This window comes from Paroedura picta, chromosome 3 (genome assembly GCF_049243985.1).
Source record: "Paroedura picta isolate Pp20150507F chromosome 3, Ppicta_v3.0, whole genome shotgun sequence".
NCBI classification, from domain to species: Eukaryota; Metazoa; Chordata; class Lepidosauria; order Squamata; family Gekkonidae; genus Paroedura; species Paroedura picta.
Window position 1 is genome coordinate 34,294,960 of NC_135371.1, and position 20,318 is coordinate 34,315,277.

At 41.4% G+C, this 20,318-nt stretch overlaps 1 protein-coding gene across 4 annotated transcripts in view; it reads left to right on the top strand.

Moving 5' to 3' along the window:
- Positions 1 to 20,318, top strand: part of GRM7 (glutamate metabotropic receptor 7) — a 589,497-nt gene that overhangs the window by 394,946 nt on the left and 174,233 nt on the right. For 3 of the 4 annotated variants that reach the window (XM_077325254.1, XM_077325252.1, XM_077325253.1), the window contains exons 6-7: positions 11,096 to 11,296; positions 15,703 to 15,842. In XM_077325254.1, coding sequence (XP_077181369.1) covers positions 11,096 to 11,296; positions 15,703 to 15,842 — 341 coding nt within the window. Of the gene's footprint in view, positions 1 to 11,095; positions 11,297 to 14,747; positions 14,845 to 15,702; positions 15,843 to 20,318 lie in introns of those variants that run through there. The other variant, XR_013228972.1, reaches the window with a different exon arrangement.

A 20,318-nucleotide genomic window follows, 5' to 3' on the forward strand; every position in this document is an offset into this window, starting at 1 on the left:
AGGTGATAAGCGGTATTGAGTTAGGAATGCATGGTCAGGAAGCAATACTAGGAAGCCACATATGGATGAACAGACTGATGAACAGTCAAGCTGATCATGAAACATTGGAATCCCTGTTCCTAATATGTGAACAGAATATGAGTCAAACCATTGTGTATTTAAGCATCTCTTGTGTTGAAGGTCCTCAGCATCAGGGTATTTTTTTATAGCCAATGTACAGAATTATCAACAGTACCATGATGGGTCTTATAGATAGAGCCCAGTGAAGGACAATGCTCAGGGCCCAGCAATAAAAGAGTGAAATGCTGGAAATATTCAGTTCACCTAAGGCACACAGCATAGGCTTACAAATGGTTACCGAAAATTCACATGTGTCCAAGACACATGTATATTTATAGAGTTGGGATTGACTTGTTAGAGGTTGGTTAGTGAATGGATTTGTTTGCCAATGTTTACAAGGTAAGTGAACTCAAGGAAGAAAACAAATAGTAATAGTAAAATAGCAAGCAATCTTTATTTATAAGAAAATCATAAAAAGAAATAGACAAACATATATCAGGCACATTAACAGTCAATTGGATAGGAATTTAAAGAGAGAAAAGTAAGTATATTTACCAGTCCTAGAGAGTGGAGAGGCAAAGAGCCAACACATCCAGGCAGCCCATGATGGGTGACCTGAATGGGTCCTGGATCAGATGCACAGGTTGGCTTGGCAAAGCCAGAGTTTTTATATCTTTTTGATCGGAGGAGGTTGTGCTTGGCACAAGATGGGGGCAAGGTCAAGGCATGGTAGCAGCATGATGGAATTTTCTATGAGTGAGAAGTTGGGAAATGGCCTGGCTGTGTCCAGAAATGGTTGCTGAAAAGCTTAAAGAAAGGAAACCATCATGCCTCGATAGGTCTAGCTTTTGGGGTGGAGGAACAATTTCCTTTGGCAGATTGGCTTAGGTTGAATCAGAGGTGAGAGACAAAAGAACTTGCCTAGAAGCTTCTAGGCAAACTTGATTTTGCTGGCCTCTTGATCAGCAATATAATGGGGTGGGAAGGGGGAGAGAGGAATGCAGGATGTGTCTCAGACACTAGCTGTCATGTCAAATCTGTGGCTTAGAACAAGCTGAAGAGAAGATGGAGTCTGGCCCAGTTGGGTTTTGGCAGACTGTGAACACAGTGTCTGGCTCTGGCATAAGCCTAAACAGTTGAGGGGTACCACTTGTTTTTGGGGTCAGTATGCCAGTCTATTGAGCAGGATCCAGCAACACATAACAAAATTCCTGTCACCTTCAGCACCTTCTGTCTGATCACTACTGACCTTCAAGTATATAATGAAGATTTAGGCAAGTCCTGGCTTGTGATCAGAAGAAGACATAAACTCCAAGAGGAAAGGGCCTGCATCCTCCCCAGGGAGAACTGGCTAGTGAGTGATGGCTGTGAGTGACTTGCTCAGAGCTGGGTGCAGTATGAGGCAAGCCTAAGATGGCAGTGAGGTGACCTTCACCCCTACATGGAGACACTGTAGCAGAGAGAAGGCAGATCTAGGTCATTGATTCACTGGGACTTTCCTCATTTGCTATAATGGACAATACACTCCAATTGATTGTTACCTCATTCCCCCCCACCCCCACCCCCCAACGTTTGGCAAATTTCTTGTCTAAAGGCTTGGGCATTTTTACTCAAGAGTTCACTAAGAGATCAGTTCTAAATTTTACACATAGAGGGCACAGACATGGCAACCTGACTCCTGCACTCACCCGCACCAGGGGAGGCTCAGGCAGCAGGATGTACCAGGGAACAAGCAAGAGCAGCTGGCCAGCATCAGCTGGAGTCTCCGGAGGCCTGTGCAAGCAGCCTCTTAAACTGTCAGGAGGGGGGAGCAGGAAGAGGGAAGACCCAACGAGGGAAACCATGGGCCCAGATTCCTTTCACAATTCAGACTCCTGACCCTAAATGGAGGGAATTGGGGGAGTCTGGGGACAACCCACCTCAGGAAATCCTTTACTAGGCCAACACAGGGAAGGCCAAGGAGGAAGGGCCAGATCGATCCCTTGAGAAAAGAAATTGCCAGCAAGGGAAAGAGACTGGAGAGACAGTTCAAAGCAACCTCCTCCAACCTGTTCTGAGGGTCTTCCTGGGCTGAGACGCATAATAAATAACCAATGGAGAGTAGTACAGTCCCAGGTTCTTTCCCAATGCTGATTGAGCCTGACCCTTCCCTTGTCTAGTATGCTTGCATGCATAATATATGGGAGAAATAAATTGGGGGGGGGCGGGGATTTCTTTGTGAATCCTCTGGCATTTGGTAACTGGCCAGGAAACCCCAAAAATGACTGGTCAAAAATTGGCAACGTTACTGCTGTATCAAACATTGTGGGACTTTGAGCTCTTTGTTAAGACCTGACCAACTCCTGCTCCATAGATGAAAAGCTATGTTCAATTCAGTATTTTCTGTCCCTTCATCTTATCTTCTTAATGTCTTACCTGTTTCAAGGGTGCCTTAAATAGTTGGTTTAAAAAAAATGTTTCTTAACACCAGAACAGTCTGTTGAACAGAAAGGAAAAGTACAAAGGAGTTTAACAGAAAACTGGATCTCAGATAAGAAGAACAAAAGCAAGGTCATATTCATTGAATCAGAGAGAAAGCACAATATTATCTACTACTGGCGAATTCTGCTAAGAAGATATGAAAAGCTAACAAGAGGCAAGAAATTGATCAAAGTGGAGATTTGCTAACAGATATAGTAGTAACGGCCTCTTGAGAACACCTTAAGCCCCTTCTGGGGGTCTGTTCCTCTTCCCTCTTCTCACAATTTTGCATCACCGCAGACATAAGGACTTTGTGAAAGTTTAAGGATTTGGAATGGCAATGAACCAGAAAGGAACCCACCAGGGCCACTTTGCACTCCCATTCTCCAAACCCATTTGAATCTACAATAGATTAATGATCTGTGAGATTTTTGTTTTGGGGAAATAAATCTTTTAGGGTTATAGGACTGTGAAAATATGTCAAAAATCCAATGATAGCATTGCCAAGGCTTATGCTTCCAAAATGTAACCAAGCTTAAAAGATCCATTTTGAATGTAAAGTCTCCTTATGTTAATGACAATCTGTCACCTTGGAGAAATCCAAGGACTAATGTGCCAACAACAGCCAATAAATAAATAAATAAATGAAATTAAAGTGATGTAGCCATGTGTGCTTCTGTTAAAATATATCCAACATCCAAAAATGTAATGCTGCCATCTGACTCAATGTCAGTGTTTAAATCACAAAATTGTTTTATGCTTTTAACAAGATGTCTTTTTTAAAAAATCTGTCAAATAAAGGGCTTGTTTTCGGTAATTCCAGTAGTGAATATTAGGGGGCTCCAGGTTTTCAATGATGTCATGGAAGGAGCTTCTGGATGTCTCTGTGCAAGCAAGCGTGCATATAACAGGCTATGCATGCACAGATGTAAATATTGCTGGATGAAAGGTAACTTGCATGTTCATAGAAATGAAATAAAACAACTTTTCCACGTTTTCAATCACTCTGTATCAGTGGTTGTCTGCAATACCAGGGCATATGTAAACTTCTGGTAATTGCAGAATTTTCTTTATATATATGAACCTCTTGTGGCGCAGGGTGGTAAGACAGCCAACATGCTGTCTGAAGATCTGACTGTGAGGCTGGGAGTTCGATCCCAGCAGCCAGCTCAAGGTTTATTCAGCCTTCCATCCTTCCAGGGTCGGTAAAATGAGTACCCAGCTTGCTGGGGGGTAAACGGTAATGACTGGGGAAGGCACTGGCAAACCACCCCGTATTGAGTCTGCCATGAAAACGCTAGAGGGTGTCACCCCAAGGTTCAGACATGACTCGGTGCTTGCATAGGGGATACCTTTACCTTTATGAAAGAAGAAGGGGTGGGACAGATTGAAGGAAAAGATATGGATAGCCACATTTGTCCATTGTCCATCCCAAAACATAAGTTATGTAAAACCTTTTATTAAAAATAACCAACAAACGCAACACAATCTGCAAGTTTCTCCAGAAGTCTTCAACTGGCTGGATAACCAAACACATGGGATCTTAAGGTTCGGCTCCCTACATGCTGGGCAGAAAGTTCAGCCAACTTCAGTAGGTGCATAGGTACAGCTTTCATCCAAAGCATTCTGTGAGAAGGTGGGGGAAATATAAGCTATCCTGTTGTTGTATTTATAATTTTAAAAAATTTTTTTAGTAGATTTCATTCTGAAACTTGAAATATCTTGACCTTTTTGTGTTGACCTCTCATTCTGCAATGCAGACTTCTTGATGAAAGAGCAATGCCTCTTTTCAACTTGTGGCCTAAAACAACACTGCCTCCAATGCAAGTCAAAGGCCATTTGCAGCTGCTGATTAAATGTTAATCAGGTTCTGTTGATCAATTAAAAAAAAAAAAACCTTTCATATTTGCCTGGCCTAGAAAGGTCACCCATGAAGTTGCAAGCAAGGAAGTATGCAAAGTTGATGCGACTTGAAGAAGGTTGATTTCTAAAGAGAAATGGAATGAAAGAAAGATCCATCCCAAAAGGCTATAGCAGCTGAAATCAACTATATAGGGTTTCATTTTAGGTCACTGAGAAAGAGATTAAGTTCAGGAAATCATGTTATTTTCTCATAGAAAAAAAAGCCATGAATCCCATGTAAAATGATACAAAACAGATTCAACCATTTCCTAGGTTTTGCGCCAGGCTTATTTGTCTTTCAGTAGATGACTCATTCTCAGGGCCATTCCGCACATCGAAAAAAATATTGTAACGCCAATATATGTAATGCTATAAAAAATCTTGCTTCCGGCCATTCCTCACATCCTGGCCCTCATGCTTTCCTCTGCCACGTTCTCACACTACTTGGCACTCCGCACTCCTTCTTGAAATGGCAGAGGAGAGGAACATGCTATACATGTGACTCTCCTCCACCTATCAATCAAGCCAGGCAGCCAATCACCTTTCCCCCTGTTTTAAAGGGACCACGATGCAAGCTAATTTTTTAAGTAAAACTTCTCCATTGCTATACCTCCATTGCTATACTATGCATCTAATCATGGATGCATAGTGCTTACTTTACTGCCACCCCTTTTGGAATTATGAGCCTTGACGTTTTAAGAAAGTAACCTTGTTTCTGATTTTTTTTAAGGGGGGGAATACAGAGGCATGCTTTGTGTGTTAACTGGTGGGGATTGGTTTTTTTATTATTTATTTTTTTTGCTCTGCCTGGATGATTTAACACATATTTGTTGCTTCAGGCAGTTTGCTTCAAAAAGAAAAGAAAATAATAGAAAAAGGAAAAGAAAAAAGCCCCATCTCTGGGAGAAGGGAGAGGGAGGCGGGTATGAGAGCAGGCTCTGGCAGCGTAGTGCTACTTCACCTCCACACCTTTCCCTAGTGTGTGGTTGCTGGTTTCTCTCCTCTTGCTTATGCTACATAGTTGGGGGGATCCATTTTTGTGGATTCCCAAACTAGCACTTTAAAATGGAGGATGTAACTGCTGGTTTGCTACTGTGACACTGGATGCTGAGGACATCATGTAAAACACCAAAAAAATGGCATCAGCAAAAGGTAAACCTTTCAATATAGTTTCTGGGTGTGGAATGCACCCTTAGTTTAAGGCTCAAGTGCTCTATTGGTTCCATATTGTCAAACTCTGGCATGGGAATCCTTTGTGGCAGTAAACATTTTAGAGAATTATCAAGGAATAAGTCTGCTTTTTAAATGCTGTAACTTTTATATAAATTTGAGTTGCTATCAGCTGGATGCTGATGCAGAAAAAAACATATATATGATTTTAAAAGATAACTGGGAAGTATCCTGGTAGAGCATTGCTTCTTTTTGTTGCCATGCTAGGCATTTTTATGGGTTAACTGAGGACAAAATAAATTTGGATTTGTTTTACCTATTGTACCTTACCTTGTGAAGAAAGCCTGAATATTCTCCATGGAGTTTTGAATGCTCTTTTGTGTCAAGTTAGATATCAGGGAGCAAACACATAATTAGGTAGCTTTGAACAATGATAAATCAATCAACCATTACCTGGTATTTTCCCCCTTTTTGTTCTGTTGGCACATTGCTGGGCACAGCCCATTTTTTCTTTCTCCTTGATTCTTGACTCACAGTTTTCCAAGGATCCTGCCCTAGAAAAAAATGCTCAGGTTCAGTACACTTTGAAAGGCATCTGTTTTGACTGGATCTCCAGCCATCATATTTTTTTTTATTCCCAAATGACGAAAACAGATTTTATCAAGTGGAACATTTATTCTCCGTTTTTAAGTTTTAAAAAATATTCCTCCACTGCCTTTGTGTTTTTTTCTGTGTATTTGTTTTTTGTGATCTCAGCAATGGTTCCCTGCTTCAGGGGTAGTCAACCTGTGGTCCTCCAGATGTCCATGGACTACAATTCCCATGAGCCCCTGCCAGCAAACGCTGGCAGGGGCTCATGGGAATTGTAGTCCATGGACATCTGGAGGACCACAGGTTGACTACCCCTGCCCTTTGGTAATTTTCCTTCTAGTAACAAATATTTTTCTTTGCACTTTCTTGGGTGGAACAATATACTTCTAAGACGATTAAAGTCAGTGGGCTTAAATGGCTGAAACTCTGGTCAGGACAGCACCATCAAAATGTTGCATTCTGTTTTCTGTTATGACTGTACATAGTGATTTCACAAAGCAAAGAACATATTTTTCCTAATGAACTTTACAGTGACCTATAAGCATGTAATCGAAAGTGAGATTATGCAGTATTTCCCCCATATGATAATTCGGTGACAATGTCCTATGGTGGTTATTTACATAACTGCAACATTGTAATTCAGCACCCTTTTTTGCTACGTTTTCAGCTGTTATTCTAGGATATAGATTGGTTGGTGAAAGAGAAATTGGTCCAATCTGCCAAGCATTCAGTAACTGCTGATTAAAACAAAGTTAATCAAGTGTCCATGGATGGCAGCTCCAGAATAGACATTGGCCAGGGATGGCCTTGCCCTGGCACTGCTGAGTCAGGCAGCTCAGCCAGAGGCTAAGGGAGAGGAGTCAAGGAGTGAGGCCATGCCTGGAATTGCCTTTCCATCACCCTCAGAGCCTGGCAGGCTCAGGCCTTGGAACAGGCTATAGGAGGCGGGACAGCAGCAGCTGGAGCTTCCTGGGATCTGTGCAGGCAGGCAGAGTAGCCTCTTAAAATATGGAGGAGGTTGAAGCAGAAGAAAGGAAAGCCATTGATATAGTCAAAAAGTCTTTCTACTGAGATCCCCAACTACATGGTTTCTATCACTCAAAAATTCCAAAAGGCTACTAGGTCAGGACTTCCCTTTGCAAAACTCATGCTGATTTCTTACCATTTTCCCCCTTCAATAAGTTACACAATTGCCTTCATTGTATCTGAAGAAGTGTGCATGCACAAAAAAATCTTGTAACTTGAATAAAACTTGGTTAGTCTTAAAATTGTCACTGGACTCAAACATTGTTTTGACTTCAGTCAAACTTTCCACCAATTTACCTCTCCGAACAAATGTTGCCATCTTCTGTGGAGGCACCTTAGAGATTTTGATAGCTGCAACAATGGGTTTCCCAGAGAAAATGTGGCATGGCATAGCCCAGCCTTGTCACATCTTGAAACTCAGCAGGGTTTGTACTTGGAACATCTGCCACCAAAGGCAAACAAACCACCTTCTCTTGAAAGCTCTTTACTGAGGTCAACGTGAGTCAGCTGTTGCTTGTTGGCCCAACAATGGATTTTCACTCCCCATTCTCCTCTTTGGTCTACAGCTTTTTGTCATTTCATATGACCTGTGTAAATCTAATTCCAAACATTCCCTACCTGTTGAATTATAGATTTGATTCTGGGTTTCAGTTAAAGGCCGTCTGAAACCACTATCGTGTCAGTGACTAGCAATGAAATATACTCTGTAATCAGTGTGCCTAGAGTACAGTAATAATAAAAAGGACACTTGGTGTCATTTCTGAGCCTAAGTCATTTTTCACCCGGTTGGTTTGGTCAAGAGGAATTAATCACGGCTTGTCTTCTTGTTGTATTATAATTGAGCTTTAACCCAGGGAATATCTTAATCATAGCACCTTTCAACATAGAGCCCTGCAACGACATATTTTAAGGCTGCCTCACCAAACACTATATGATGACAAAAGGCATGGCTGGTGAAAGCCACCAGTATGGTAGTGGTGATTAAGCTTGGTGTTATGAAGCAGATCGAAAGAGATACTTTGGTGCCAGTGTCTTGTTTGGCTAGGAGAATGGGATTTTGCTACATGTCCCCATTCAAAAATTGCTCAATGAACTTTCATTCCTTTAGCTTAATTGCCAAATGCTTGACTGGGTGATGCCAGACACTCTGCCTTTGTTGACTATACCTGTAGAATAAGTAAATCTATGCAAATCAATAGAAGAATACTCCAGTGGATTTTGTGTGGTGCCTGTCAAAATTAACAAGCATAGCCTTCAAGCAGTATAGTAACTGTTGCTGAAAAATAATGAGAGACTGGAGACCCTAGATGGTTTTGCTTATCTGTATAAACTAATATTGGACAATTAGATTATGCTTAGGGCTGGTTTAGTCCTTTGCCAAGTGGTGTCAATTGCCATGAAGTGGAGAGGAGTGCCTGCACCCCAACGCTTCATGATTCTAGGTAGTCATGTAAGCTATGGACATGACCCTTCATGGAAGCTCATAGTCTGAAAGTTTTTGATCCTCCTTCCCATACAAACTAAGGTGCATATCTAGACCTCTGTGTGGAAACAACCCCAGCACTCGTTTTAGATTCATGGCAAGGTGGAGGGTTCTCCTTCACAACATAAAATCTGTTGTTTCTTGGGAGTTGCTTGACTTGATTTCTTCTTGTGTGAACCCCAAATCATAATACAAAAGGGTCATCTCCTCTGAGAAGTCAATGGAAGTAGCTTCATCGGAACTCTTCCATCCAACCAAGAACCCCATGTAGGCACCTGTGGAAGCATCTACTCATCCTCAGAGATTGATTCAGAGGTTCTCATTAGACTAGCCACATGAACAGGCCTGGGTGTAAACTGCACGGAGCTTTTATTCCAATCCCAGATCAATTCAGTCCCTGCCCTCTACACAGAATGTGATTTCCGTTTGGATTTGGGGCAATTTACATTTTCCTTCTGCAGCAAGAAGGATTGATCTGGAATGACCCTACCTTTATTGTGCAATATCTTAGAGTGCTTTTAATGCTCAATATTTTTCAAATCCGGATTGGGAAAGCAAGCTCCGTGGTAGAGAACCTCTGATAGGCCACACCTGGTCACGTGACAAGCTTGCCTTAAAGGTGAAGCCCCTAATTTCTCTCAACTTCTGTCAGTCCTGGATTTTTTCTCTCTTCTCTGCCTTTTTCGATCCTCCCCCCCCCCCCAAGAAAAGAAAGAGGCTCCCTGCTTGGCTCCTCTCCCCCCCCCCTCTTCAAGAAAAGAAAGAAAGAGGCTTAGCTCCCCCCCCCTTCTGAACTACCCTAACCATGTGCAGAAGACTTTCCTGTTTCAATGGGGAGGGGGGGGGAAGAGGCCCAAGATCAAAGTGATCTGGATTCAACAGGATTGACAATGAAATAAACAAAGTAAGTGCAGATTCTGCCCTGGTGAATGCTCGGAGCCTTGCTTGGTATCCTGCTCCTTCTTCTCACTGGACAGCTCTCCACCCTCGTTGGGAGTCTGAGCACTGATCCTCTTTGACCAGTGTGAGCAAAAACTGGGCATTACTGAAGCATAGCTTTAGATTTCTGCAACAATGCTCTTTGCTGATGTTTTAGGAGCTTTTAACGTGCTCAGCAAACCAGGTTCAAACAGCAGCAACTAGAATTATGCTTCTACAATTTCAGACAGGTCCTCCTTCAGAACTTTTTCCCAAATCCAGTGTTATTGCTAAGCATCTCTATTAAGTGTATGTGTGCTTGAGAAACATTGTTTCATATTAATGAGACTAAAAATCAAAACCAGCATAGCCTCAGAGAACTGACATATACTTCTTCCATAGGGATTGGGAGCAGCAGGGATTCTTCAGAAAGTAGAAGTTAAGGGGAAATAGCCTAAGTTTCTGCATTGCTAATGAAACATTTCAGCAACATTTTATGAATTCAGATGAACTCCTTTATCCCTTTTGGAAGAGACAAAAGGAAAACCTCATGAACTGCATACATACCATGCTTCCGCAGGTTGCAGTAGGCTGGTTAACCAAATTCTCCCGAGCACCCTTCACTTTGCATCAGAAATTACTCTTTCCTTCTTCAATCGGGCCGTGTCTTTCAATTAGAGTCTGGGATTAGAAAAGCGAGCATACCATGAGACTCTAAAATAGCAGCCGTGCTTTGTTTTAAATGATTTCTCCTCATTCAGAGAAATCTCATTTGCTACACACTGGATTCTGTGACAAGAGTTTTGAAAGGCACAGAGATGAAAGATTATGAATCTCGGTGCTCTAGGCATCTTCATTTTAAAGTGGGAGCAAAGGGCGAATGTTTGAGATGGGAACATACGCTTAGTACGCCACAAGCGTTTCCCCCTTGGTATCTTCAGTTGGGGTGGGGGGAATCTCAGGTACGCTTCACTCATTGCAACACATGTGCTTATAAGAGAACACACCATTGAAATTTTGGGCAGCCTTTGGAAGATAGCTTACGGCTGGTAAATAGACATCTTGATTCATTGATTGACTGTTACTCTACAGCTCTTACTTTGGTGTTTTATTGGCTGCTGTACATATTTTGTATGTGTAATGAATGGCCATGTGTTATGATGAGACCTCTGAAGAAGGCCCTACATGGCCTATGGGCTGTGTATATATCTTTTTAATTTTTTTAAAGTTTTCAAGTTGTGCACAATAAAAGTTATATGCTTTTAACATTAATACAAACAGTCAACCTTTGAAGGTCCTGATTGTTTTCAGTTGGGTTTTATGGTTCCAGCCAGATGAGGCCAAAGTGGTGTAAACCAAACAAAACGAATTTTAAATGCTCCCCCTCCCTAGTTATGGATTCTATTGGTGTTACTTGAGTGGAAATGACACATCAACCATCAGAATAATTCTATTTATCACTGCCTTGTCTGTTTGAATGTGCAGGACAGGAGAGAATTGGGAAAGACTCCCACTATGAGCAAGAGGGTAAAGTACAGTTTGTGATCGATGCTGTTTATGCCATGGCTCATGCCCTCCATCAAATGAACAAGGACCTGTGCACTGATTTCTCTGGTGTCTGTCCAGAGATGGAACATGCAGGGGGCAAGAAGCTGCTGAAGTACATACGCAGCGTTAACTTTAACGGTGAGTCCCTAATGATTTTTCTCACCCTGAAGAGTTGCTTTGAATTAATGACTGTTCAGTTAATGGTGCACTAACCTGGAAATATGTTTAATGTAAAGTAAACAATGTTGCTTTCAGAGAAACTTACTTCTAAGTCACTGCTCTTGGGATGTTTTGCTTGAAAGAAACATCCCGATCAAAGACACCTTATTTCAGCCAGATATTTAAGACACAGGTTTGTCTGAAATGCATGAATGAATGGTTTCATCATGCAGTAGATCCAGATTCCATCCCTCCCCTTCCCAATTAAAAAAACCCACCCAAAACTGCACCAAGGCTTGATAATGATCTTATCTAGCTATTGCGGTTCGGCTTTGTATGTTCAAAAACATGTCTCATAAGTATCAGTTTTGCCTCAAGATGGACAATGGAGGCCAGCCTATATCATCAGATCTCAGAACCTAAACAAGGTTAACTCTTACTAGTATTGAATGGGAGACCTCCAAGGCATACTGAAGTCACGACATGGAGGCAAGCAATGGAAAACCACCTTGGAATGTCTCTTACTTTGAAAACTATGAATCACCATGAGTCAGCTGCGACTCGATAGCAAAAGTTCCCTGTGAAGGTTGGAGGGGGCATTTAAAGTGAGAGTGGTATGCCTAAGAACTGATAACGATAGGCACACCACCTGCTCCAAGCTTGGGGAGAGATTTAAAGGGCAAAGTGCACCTGTCATCATCAACTAATTGGTGCACTTTCTTTCTCTGTCTTTTCAGGGAGTGGAGAATCTCTCTACTGCCTGGGAAGGGGAGGAAGCATGTGCACAACCTCAACTGAAACTTTTCAGAGTTGGCCAATTCAGTTAGGCTGAATCCAAAAAAGTGAAGGACACTCATGCAATTCAGATTCAGCCCAAATCATTTTGGGTCAAATCCAAAATGCTATGAATTTGTGTTTGTGTGCATTGTGTATGCATGCACATGTGCACATGCCTATATTAGATTTCCTTGGTAGTGTTCCATTCAACTACGGTCAACCCTGATTAACTCCCAAAATTTGATGAGGTTGGGTTAGTCTGGGCCACCCACATCATGTTTAATAAACAAATGTTGCTTTCTGTAAAGACATTTTTATATCATTTTACTTTTTCATCAGAAGTGTAATGGCTCTTGTTACAAAGACATAGCTTAACCAGTATCACTTGAAGTGTTTGTTCTACTCTTCATAATGGGCTTCTTATCTGAATGGATTTTATTCAATGGCTAAGAGAGAAATATCTTACAAAATCTAATAGGCAGTTCCCTAGCTAGAGCTCTTCTGGTGAATGGGAAGCTGGGATTGTGTATCATGTGGGAGTATACAGGTAATTTATTGTTGGATCTGGAAAACTAACAATTTCACCAAGAAAAAGAAGAAACAGCTAAACCTGTCCAGTGGGAAAATACATATATTTGAAAATATGATATGGCTTGAATTTTACAGACTATTAAGAAGGAATAATTGCATTCTATCAAAACATTGTCTAAGAAAATTCAGAGGAAGTAAATGTATATTAAAAGATATGACAGTATGTGAAGCAGTTGTCTGGTCACTCAGTCAACCCATCAAGTACCTTTAAAGTGTGGCAAGACATGGAAACGATAAGTGGAAAAGCAATGGTCACCTGATGCCCCAATCAGACAATTACATCATTATACAACCTTTGTTAATCGGTTCAGTTCATCTTGCTGGACCACATTTGTGATTTGAGAAGCGATTGGTTGTTGTTCCATCATGAAATATTTTTGAGACTTGATTTCTTTAAAATATGTTTTCTTACAGAAAGTAGTTATAATAATACTACAATAATACCACATGCAGCCAGCTGGGTGACCTTGGGCTCGCCACAACACTGCTAAAGCTGTTCTGACCGAGCAGTAATATCAGGGCTCTCTCATCCCTACCCACCTCAGAAGGTGTTTGTTGTAGGGAGAGGAAAGGGAAGTGATCGTAAGCCACTTGAGACTCCTTCTGGTTGAGAAAAGTGGCATATAAGAACTGAGTCTTTTTCTTCTTCTAAATCTATTAAATTAAATCAACTTAGTTAGTTGAAGTAAAGAAAATGAAGGCTGAAATGGAAGGCCTTTGGGGTTCTGGGTTCTGAAAATCCCTTCCCATGGAAAGCAAATTAGGTACATAAATGTAATAAGCTGAGGATCTTTGTGATGGTGCAAACCTTTTTTTTAGGGGGTGGGATCCTGCTGTCTATCCTCCTTCTTTCCCTTCTTCCTTGCTTTCATCTTCCTGTGTCCTCTTTGATTTTGGTGTCATTTGCTGAGAAGGCAGCCACTACACATTCAGAGACATAATTAAGGTGACAGTGGGGAGAAGGAGGGGAGAAGGAGACTTCCCTAAATGTACTGTCTTCTGCGACCAACACCTCTTTCCTGTTTCACATAGCTGATACGCTTTCCTCAACCCTGCCCTTACTTCCTACCTCCCTACTACCCCTTGTATTAAAGTTGCTGGGAGCCAATGAATTATTTGGAGCAGCAACTTCAGTCTGGAGTTGGTACAATAACTTGCTTGGTGTGGAAGGGGAGAAGAACAAATAAGCAGAACTGGTTGCCTCAGACTTAGCTCCCCCATTTGCAGATGCTGCCTTCTCCATACCTATGCATCCCAAACAGAGCCATCCACTCCTAAGAAGCAATGTTTTTCTATGTAGGGAGGGGGCATCAAAGTACTAGAAGCAAAATAAACATCTCTACCCTGGGGGCATTTGGGATTTGTATTCTTTCTCCCTCCACACACACTGCAGTAGCTTCTGTCTTTTGGTTCCCATCTGAAGGATGAACTTCAAATTTTGATATTCACTGTTATCATTTTTAGTGCCCAATTAATATGCAGGGAGAAGACATTTTAAAAGGACAAGATGGGATAATTTACGCATGTGGCACTGTTGAACTAGATGAGAAATAGATTTCAATCTCTTTTGAATACTTTATGTACACGTGTAACAGATCCTCTGCCTTAAAACAAGCAAAACAAAATAAAAAGCACTGATAGTCAGTGGATTCATCCCGCATTATCCTAACTTGACATCACTTTCCAACTTAACCAAAGCAATGGGTGGTGCAGTAGGACTCCTAATAGCTATGGCTACTGCACCTTTCTCCAGCCCCAGTAGGGAAAAGGAAGGGCTAGGTTTAAAGCACTGCTATATACACTTGTTTTCTACTTAACATTATTTTGGATTTGGATTGTGTTGCTAAGTATCTGGGAATGTTTGGTTACAAAATCTATTTTTAGTGCAAAATGTGCTTGGTCCTGAAACTAGGCAAGCCCTCTTCCTCAGAAGGGTGACAGGGGAAACATGGGGTGGAGCATAATAATATGGCAGTTATCAATGTTGTAATGTCATTATCAGCTGTGTAACCAGAAGTGATGTCACTCCAGGATTCACTCCAAACCCTCTTTTTTACCATAGAGTTTCAAGCAAATCCTAGAGCATCCTGAAATGCAATAACATCACTTCCTGTTATGCAGCTGGAAATGATGTTGCGGTGTCAATGAACACCATTTAGGTAAGTCTTTCCCAGTTTCCCTTGACCAGGCGACCTGGTACTAAGCTTAATTTAAATATTTGCAATGGCAGCAGCAAATGTTGCACATTGTGTCCAGTTAACAATAAGAATAGGCGCACTGTTCAATTTTTGCAGAATATCAAGAGTTCCTGTAAAAGGTCAGATCTCTGTTGCCCTTAAAGCCATCCAGATAGATCTATATGAGGTAGCTAAGAAAAAGGATTGCATTTTTGTCTAGGTACTATTAAAGAACTTTCCCAGATATGACGCAATGTTATTCAATTATTTTCTGATCAGGTAGCAGAGTACAAGTAAATACTAAAATCTAAGGGAAGGAGAATGCAAGGACAAATTAAGAATAGGCCATTTCTGTTGTTTTTCCTTCCTTGAAGCATGGCGATTAAGAGCGTATTCTGGAGGAGGAAGCTATTTCTGGATTCTAGTCAAGATTCACTAGACCAGGGCTGTCTTCGGACGGCAGTATCTCTCCAAAGCAGATGGGATGTTTTCTGGGGGAGAAAATAATTTAGATGTTCCATTTGCAGCACCAGCGTTCACTGTGGAATTCTCTTGTGTGGCAGAAGGCAGCAGCCCCATATTTCCTGTTGTGCAGAAGACTGGACTGGAGGGTTCTATTTTTAATTTCCTTTTCTGCCACCAGTCATGGGGGTCATGTCAATTAATCACAAACTGGCAGAGAAGAGTATGCCACGTACTTTAAAGTGCCTGGTTAAAATGCAGCAGTGACGGCAGGCTTTAGGTAGTCCAACCTAAACTCTCTTTTGCCTCCATGAAACAAATGAAAGCCATCATTGTAAAGTTTTGGCCTCTTTTCTTATGCTTCACTTCCTTCCTTAGGCAGTGCTGGCACTCCAGTGATGTTTAATAAGAATGGGGATGCACCAGGACGTTATGACATCTTTCAATTCCAAACAACCAACACCAGCACCCCAGGTTACCATTTGATTGGCCAATGGACAGATGACCTGCAGCTCAATGTGAGTCCATTTAATTTAATTTAATTATTGGTGGATTTTCCAGCCTTCCCCTCCTCTATGTTTTGTTGCATTCATAGCTAATGAGGGAAACAACTGTTGAGCAAATATTTAATGTTTATATATGTAACATGCTTGGCTGATGAGAAGAACCCCAGTTAGGTGAAGATCTATCAGGTGACCTATTTTTATTTTTTTTTTGGCAAAGTTGGAATGTGTACACATCTTGAGTATATAGCAGTCTTGTAGAATTCCATCAGTATTTAATATTGCTTAGCTGGGGAGTCTCTTTGATGGCATTAATGATCCTTGTTGACATGTTCTGGATTGTAACTTCAGTCTAAGCAAAGGTCTTTCACACTTAACAAGTTCATCAGAACGGCTATTGTATTTATTGTTGATGATTTGAATCATCCACTATCTCTTTTACTTTCCATAACTAATGCCCCATTTACAGGTGTGTATTCTAGTCTGGCAGACAGTTTGGATGTGTGTCAAATGAGCCATGTGGTTTGAGTCATGTTTACCGACTGTATGAGCAAGACTGTGCTCTTCAGAAGTTTGTTCCTTTCATTGTATATAAGTATGCCAGGGAGTTGAACCAAGTGGAATAAAGTCTTTGCATGTAGCAAGACTGACATTGGAGCATCTATGGAGGCACATTAATCACAATGGGTGATGGTGCATGTAAGTAGAGTCTAAAATTTAGATCTCATTTTGATGTTTTCTTGGTGACATACTTGCAGCTGCTCCTTTGTTCCTATGCCATTCAAAATATCTTTGTAGAAAGCCTCTGACATCATGGCTAGCAACTATGTAGATCAGGGGAGTCAAGCTGTGGTCCTCCAGATGTGCATGAACTACAATTCCCATGAGCCCCTGCCAGCGTTTGCATATCTGTCAAATTTTTAAAATCATGCTGTAACATGAGTAGGTGAAAATGTAATATTATTGTATGATATCAATGTGGTTTTGTTGGTCTGACAGTGAAAATACACAGAGAGTAATAGAAGGTAATGGGGGGGGGGGAGAGAGAGAGAGACGGGATGGGGATGCCAGCATTCATAGTTGACAACATTAGAATACTGCATTAGAATAGGCAGAGTTCTACAGATTTATTCTGCCAATATGTTACTCTGAATTGTCATTTTGAAATCCATGGCAAAATGTTGCTTTGAGACATATGTGTTTCTTAATATAGAGTTGTACAGATTGAGAAATGACTCTCTTGAGTTGCTTGCTCTCCCAACACAAATTTGGGTGAATTAAGAATGCCAAGTTCTTGCAAACTGCAGCTGTATATTTGTACAATTCTTCCTGTTCCAAGCGATGCTATCTCCTGGAGTGGGACTGGTTGTTACTCTTATTAATATTCACATTTAGAATCCCATTTCATTCAGGACATGTGGGCAGTAAAATGGTACAACATCAACTTTGTAACCTAATGAAACAGTAGAGTCTACCTTAGGTTTTACTTGTAATTTGAACCACCTTGTGTAATTGCATGAAAAAGAGGACTCTCTTTAGACTACTGATCATTGATCACCCTGCATGCCCCCCGTATTTTTATGATGATATTCTGTTTCAGTTTAGCATTTTCTTATGCAGTTAAATCTTTATCTGGTGCTTCATTGCACACGATATTCAGTTGTATGGCATCATCCAGAGGGTGTTCTTCCCCCTTCAGCCATCATAACCATTTTTGGGCACACACAGGCATCTCCCCCCCCCCCCCCACACACACAACTCTCCAGCTAGCTAGTTTGATGCCTCTGGCCATTGATGGACTCCTGAAAGCTGGCAATGCCATCTGTCATCATCTTTGGATAACACCCACCACACACACACACACACACACACACAGAGAGAGAGAGAGAGAGAGAGAGAGAGAGAGAGAGAGAGAGAGAGAGAGAGAGAGAGAGAGAGAGAGTCTGCTGCTATCTGTTGACAGCCAGTTCTGCCGAGGGCTCCTAGGCAGCTGGCCTAGTTGTCCCATTAGATGTATTGTCCATCATGATGGCATTCTCAATGGGATGGGGTGTAGTTGCTGTGGATTCCTTTGAATATGGGATGGGCACCGCAATAACCTGGAGTTTCTGTACAGCAAGAGAAGACTGAAGATAGCCACCGTGTTCAAGTACTACAAGAATTCTTAGGGTTGTTGTTGTCCAAATCATCTTTACAAAAGCATTCTGAAAACAGCAATTAATGAAATGTACAAATGAGCCTCAACTTGCTTACCTTTATGAAGTTCTTATGAGCAAAATTCTTTAAGAACTCTACCATTTAAGAGACATTCAGTAGAATTCCTTACATCTTAGGCGCTGCCTGCTTTTAAATATATTGTCTCAAAAATACTTAAATGTGAGCTTGAGTCTCCCTAGGCCAATATGCTAACCAAGAAATTCAACATCTGGCTGTTACCTTAAGTCAAGACTATCCGTGTTCAGAGTTTCTCTCACATACCTAATACCCTTCACTGTCCAACACCCTTCATTTCCTTGGAAGCTTCTAAGACAGGTGGAAAAACTAGAGGTCATCTGAGGGTATCGGAATCTTATGAAGTAGTCAGCTCATTGTGGGGCTTGGACCTCCAGAAGGCTGATTCACTATTTAGGTGTTCAGTTGATCTTTGGTTGTTGACCAAGCAACTTCATTGCTCATGGAATGTGGCCCATGGTTCGCCTACCTGGATACCTACTACTACTGGACTTATGCACAGCTCTGTCTTCTCTAGAGTGTTTCGAGGCCTTTACTGCAGCAGGAGAGCAGCAGATGCATCAACATTAGGTTGTAAGCACTCAGAGAGCTGTGTGTGTGTGGTCCTGCTTTCTCATCTGTGGAAAGACTGCTTAGGTAAGTGTATGAAATGTGTCTAAGCTTTAGTTCAAGCTGGCAGTACATTGCATCCCCTGATTATTCTTCTCGGCAGGCATATTCTCAACATAATGCCACTACAAGGAATGCCACGGTGCAGGCATCCAGTTAAACGATGGATGTTATTGGAGCATGATTGTCTGAAACTGCTTTTGTAGAGAGTGGAGTGCACTCCCCCAGTCACCTGGTTTGAACTGTTTGGGTTTTTCACAACTTGCAATACTGTGATTGTGTTGATGTCATGGAATGGGGGAGTGTGGCCATCTCTCCCCATGGTGGCAAGTGTAAAATGCAAAATATAAAATACTGACCTCATGTCCAGGTTGATGAGCAGAATTCCTCTATTCCCTGACACTGCGATTTAACCTTATACTTTCAGCCTGTCGGGGTCTTCCATATTTCTCTTCATCTGTGTTTTAATTTCATTAGTTTGGCCATCATGATCAAGACAACTCTTTCAACTCAGTATTATCTCTGTTGATGCTCTTTTTTGGCCTGTTGATAGTGATCCTCATTTTCATTGCATTGTCAGAATAACAGTCCACATTGCCATTTTTTCTTCACTATTGTCTGAGCCCAAATGTATGCATTTTCCATATTCTCTGTTGTTGACATGCATCTATTCAGATATGCTACTTCCAAAGCCCTGTTATCAAATATTTGTAATATAACTGGTGGTTTTTCAGAGCATTTTAGGGGTATCAGCAAATTACTTGGGGAAAGTGGGTCAGTTAATTAAAGGAATAACACTTAATCAATCAGTTCCTCTTAGTAACTGCCAGGCCGAACGATACTGTCTTGGACTATAATTGATGGAGATAGCAATTTACTCAGAGTGAATATCATAGTGAAGTGAATAAGAAAATGTGTCTTTCTTTTAATCATACAGTGCTTCAGGAAACAGGAACATATTCTGCTCATGAGACAGAAACATGGGGTTCTATATAAGTGTTGTCAGAAGAAAGAATCACTCGGATGTGGAGATCTGTCTATCTCTCAGCTTCTCTACTCCCCAAAGAGATAGCAGCCGTTGCCCTTGTGTCCCAGGGTCTTTTGATGCAATGTAAGACTATTGTTGCATTTAGCATGACTTGAAGAACAATTGTAAGCAGAATTATACCTTTCTCAGTGAATGGGTTTAGAAAGGTGCCACTCAGAATGGTACTGATAATCTAATTAAGAAGAGTTGTTTTTTATATGCTGCCTTTCACTGTCCAAAGGAGTCTCAAAGTGGCTTACAAATCACCTTCCCTTACTCTACCCTCAATAGATACCCTGTGAGATAGGTGGGGCTGAGAGCTTTGACTAGTCCAAGGTCATCCAGTTGGCTGCATGTGGAGGGGGAGGGGGGAATCAAACCTAGCTTGCCAGATTACAAGCTGCTGCTCTTAACCACTACACCACAGCTCCTCAGCTCTATTTTACACGTCTGGAAGTTGGTTATTTTGATTTGTCCCCACTCCTTTTGTTTGTGTCTCTGTTGAACCTCAGCATGAAGAAATGATCTACTGAACTTGAAAGCTTGATCGTTACTGTGTATTGTTTTAGTTGCTATTAATTAACTGTTCTTTGTGAGTTTACATTTTTCCCCCTCAGCTTCTT